This window comes from Fonticula alba (assembly GCF_000388065.1).
Source record: "Fonticula alba strain ATCC 38817 unplaced genomic scaffold supercont2.4, whole genome shotgun sequence".
NCBI classification, from domain to species: Eukaryota; order Rotosphaerida; family Fonticulaceae; genus Fonticula; species Fonticula alba.
This window is the reverse complement of record NW_009242974.1, coordinates 1,184,351-1,188,715: the sequence shown is the minus strand read 5'-3', so window position 1 is coordinate 1,188,715 and position 4,365 is coordinate 1,184,351. Positions and strand designations below refer to the sequence as shown.

The window sequence follows — 4,365 nt, the reverse complement described above, 5'->3', positions numbered from 1 at the left end:
CCCCCCGCCCCGCCCCAACCCGGACCCCAACCCCCTCTTTGTCCTGGCTCAATGTCGCGAGGAGCCCCTGTCGCCCCGGGTCGCGCCAGTCCCCGGGCACCGCGAGTCGCCCCGGCCGCCATGGCCGGGTCGATCGATCGACTGCCGGCGGCCCTGCTGCCGGCTTTGGGAGAACGTGGGCTTTCGCTTGGGCCGCCCCACCTGGCGGCCGGGCGCCTGCGCGTGGTCCTGGCCGCCTCGACGCTCGTGGCCGCGCCGGCCCTCGCCGCAGTCGGGGTGTCACTGGTGCAGAGCGGCCCCGGCACTGGTGCTTCGCGATATCCGGTCCGGCGCCCGGTCGGCTATGACTCGCTGATCGGGGCCGGGCCGCCGCGTGGCCGGTTCCCCGCCCCGGCCACCCATGGCCGGCGCCCGGGGGCCTTTTACTCCACCTCGGCCACGGACACCCCGCATCCGCCGCCCCTGCCTCCGAGCGACCATACGGCCGCCGCTGCCGCCGCCACCGCCACCACCACCACCACCGCTGCCTCATCCGACCCCCCGACGGCCACCCCCTCGACCGAGCCGGAGGAGGATCGCACTCGGGCCGCAAGCCGGCCGAGCCGGTCCCCTCGGCGCTCGGTCCGGGTTCTGCCCTTCCGGCAGGATGACCCGAACCCGGAACTGCTTCCCTTCGAGGCGCCGGACATCCATCCGCAATTTGCCGCCCTCCAGGCCGAGTTCATGGGGCATCCACGCACGGCGCCCACGGCCGCGGTCCTGGCCGAGGCGGCCAATGCCCCGGCTCCCGCTCCCGGCCCGGCCGGCGTGCGCATGGTTTCCCCCACCACCATGCCCCGGCAGGCCCGGCGCGATGAGCACCTCCTGACCGGGGTCCTCGGGCGCATCGCCGCCACCAATCCCCTTTTACAATCGCTGAAGCCGTCCAGACCGGGCCCCGGCCCCGGTCCCGGCCCGGCCTCGGTGCCGGTTTTCATGCCCGCCCCGCCGGCCAATCCCACCGGCCCGGATCCCCTGGGAGCCGAGGCCCTCGCCAAGCTGACCGCCAATCCCACCTCCAGCACCCTGTCGCAGCTGGTGTCGCTCCTGCAGCCGGCCGCCGCTGGTTCTTCCACCCCCGGGCCCCACGACGCCCGGCAGACGCTCCTCTACCTGGACGCCTTGATGGGGCTGCTGGCCACCAATGTCACCGGGGCCGAGTACCTTCGCCGGTCGCGGGCGCAATTGTGTGTCTTTTGCGGCGCCCCGCCGCACGGGGCAACCATCTGCCCGGTGGTTGACTGGTGGTGCCTGCGTGGCTACCGCGCGCAAACCGGCCACGATGTCAGTGCCCCGGTGGACCGGTTTCCCCGCTGCCCCGACTGCCATGGCCATCCCCATGGGCTAGCCTGCCCATTGAAGCTTGCCCGCGGGCTGGATCTGGCCGGCGGGTCGTATGTTCCTTCCACTGGCCCGGCTCTGGGCTGGCCGGACCTTGGCTCGGTCAAGGCCGACCTGCAGGATGCCCGCCAACGCGAGGCCATCGGCACGGCCGCCGCCCTGACCCCCAGTGGGCATCTCCCCTCGGTGGAGGTGTCGCTCGCCGTGGCGGCCAAGGCCCTGACGAACTTGATGGTGGCGGCCATTGGCCAGAGATCGGAAGAGCGTCGTGGCGGGTCGTATGTTCCTTCCACTGGCCCGGCTCTGGGCTGGCCGGACCTTGGCTCGGTCAAGGCCGACCTGCAGGATGCCCGCCAACGCGAGGCCATCGGCACGGCCGCCGCCCTGACCCCCAGTGGGCATCTCCCCTCGGTGGAGGTGTCGCTCGCCGTGGCGGCCAAGGCCCTGACGAACTTGATGGTGGCGGCCATTGGCCAGACGACCCCGCCGGCTCGGCCCCTGCCGCCAGGGCACGCGGCCGCCTGGTCTCCGATCCTGTCGGAGATCGCCTCCAATGCCGATGGCAATCCGCCCCACGCCGCCCACCATGACCATGCCCAGTGCAATCACCCGGAGGCTGGGGACGATGGCCAGCACCGGCATGCGCACCAGCATCCCCCCTCGGGGGATTCTCCCCTGCCGGCGGTCGCCGAACCGGATGTCCTCCAATCGGTGGAGGCCCTGGTTAATCTCTTCCGCCAGACCGTGGACGAGCAACTTCCCAAGCTCCCCCGCCAGAGCACCTCCATCCTGGCTGCGGTGAATCTCTTCAGCTCGGTGGCCTCCCTGCTGCAAGAGCGCTCGACCGTCCTGCCGGACCAGTCTTCGGCCACCTTGCGTCATGAGGTGACCCTGCGCGAAATCATGGTCCCCTGCGGTGTGTGCGGCCTGCACGAGGCCGATGAGCTGTGCATGGTTCTCCTGCGCCTGGGCTACCACTATGCCGGTGGCCGTTACCACCTGAGTGAAGCCACCAAGACCATGCGCCTGCGGTCGGGGCTTTGCGCCGCCTGTGGCCAGCACCCGGCCACCGAGCCCTGTCCGCAGCCCTGGGTCCAGCGCATGTCGCTCGGTCGCCGGGGCGAGCTGCTTCCCCTCGGCAAGGCGCTGGCCCATCCGGTGTCCGATGATTGGACCGAGGAGCAGGCGGACCTATGCCGGTATTGCGGCGAGCATCCCCTCACCCAGGCGTGTCCCCTGCTGCTGGCCACCGGCAAGCTGACTTTCAATTCCCTGGGCCGGTACCAGGTCACCCAGGAGGAATATGAACGCCGGCGCGAGCACCGGCTGTGTCGGTTCTGTGGCCTGCACCCGGCGTCGGAGCCCTGCTCCGGCATCATCCGCAAGGGTGGCTTCGATTTCCTCCTCGGCCATCACCGGGTATCGCTGGCCCTGGCCAATGAGCGTCGGCGCCTGCGCCTGTGCCCGTATTGTGGGCTCCATGAAATCTCCTCCGACCCTTGTCCCTACCTGGCCCACCGGGGCATCTTGTGGGACCCGGTCGAGCGCAAGCACGTTCCCTCGCACGACGAGCGCAGTCGCCGCGAAAGCCTCGGCCTCTGTCTGTACTGCGGCATGCATCCGGCCACCCAGGTGTGCGTGGCTCTGGCGCGCAAGCAGCGCATCGACGAGATGGATTCCACCATTCTCTCGCCGAATCTCTCGCGCATCGTCCGCCAAAGCCTCGAGGCCCAGACCGCCGCCTCCAAGCGCATGGCTCAGGATGCCTATCTGCGCGCGGCGGCCGACATGGCGGCCCAGGCTCTCAGCCGCAGCGAGGGCATCCGCATGCGTAGCTCCCTCTCCTCGGGCAGCTCCTTCTCCCGGGCTGACAGCCCGACCGAGGCCCCGGCGAACGCCAATGCCCCCAAGAGCCCGTTCCTCATTCCGAACTTCAGTCAGGACCCGAGCGCGAGGCCGACTTCCGGCGCCTCGAGCGTGTCCCCCCCATCGCAGCCGAAGACCTCCCGTCACTGGCTCCAACAGAATACTCGCTTCACTGCGCATGCTGCTCAAGTGGACCAGCCTGACGCCTCCGCCCCGCAGGAAGGCAGTGCATCTGACGTGGCGGCCTCCATGCACTCGACGTTGCCCAACTTCTCCGACTCGGCTCGGGAGCCCGAGGGCGAGGAGCAGCAGCAGCAGCAGCAGCAGCAGCATCCCGATGCCTCGCCTCCTCAGGCTGCTTCCTTCCCGCAAGAAACGCCGGCCGAGACGGGCGCGGCTTCTGGCGACGGGCCGGCCAAGACCCCGCCGGGTCCGCCTTCCTCTTAAGAGTGCTCCCGGCGTTGCCTCCACGCTCCCGCCGGTGCCCGGCAGGGCTCCTCCTTTCCCCCTCCTGTCTCTTTTTCCCTCCCGTACACACCCGCCCACCCACCCACCCACACATTACAGCGTCATGCCGGCGGCTGGGCCTCTCGGCAAGCAAGTAGAGCTGCCCGCAGGCCTGCCCGCCCCTCTTCCCTGCGCTAGACCTTTCCTCATCACCCTCCCACATCTGTCCTTGTTGCCAAAAAAAAAACGATCCCCTTTCCCGGACTGCGGTCGGCCGGCTCTCCTCTTCCTCCCCCGGTGTGCCGTATCTCCTCCCCTAAATATATGCGTCCGCATTTTGACCCCCCCCCCCCCCCCCCGCGTGTGTCTGTCTCCTTCCTGGGTCCCCCCGCCTTGCCTCCTTCGCGGCTGGGGCTGCTCTCTCTCTCTCTCTCTCCCTCTTCCTCTCCCTCCGCCTCTCTCTTCTCGTGCCATGTTTTGGACCAATCATGGAGCACCCGATGCTGCCAACGAACATCACATGACCGACAGGCTAACGTCTAAGGATTGAGGGTGTCAAATGGTTCTGCCTGGCGCGGCGGCTTGTCTTCCTTCTTCGGTGACTCCTCATCCGCGCCCGCCGCCCCCTCCCTCGGCTCGCCCCACATGCGCCCACCGGCGCTCGTCTCGCGT

The 4,365-nt window shown here is 69.5% G+C and overlaps 1 protein-coding gene across 1 annotated transcript; it reads left to right on the top strand.

Moving 5' to 3' along the window:
* Positions 1 to 11: 11 nt before the first annotated feature.
* Positions 12 to 3,693, top strand: H696_02790 (hypothetical protein; the record flags this gene model as incomplete). Its single annotated transcript, XM_009496689.1, has 1 exon — positions 12 to 3,693. The coding sequence occupies exon 1, from the start codon at positions 52 to 54 to the stop codon at positions 3,691 to 3,693; it is 3,642 nt and encodes a 1,213-aa protein (XP_009494964.1). The 5' UTR covers positions 12 to 51.
* Between the last annotated feature and the right edge of the window lie 672 nt (positions 3,694 to 4,365).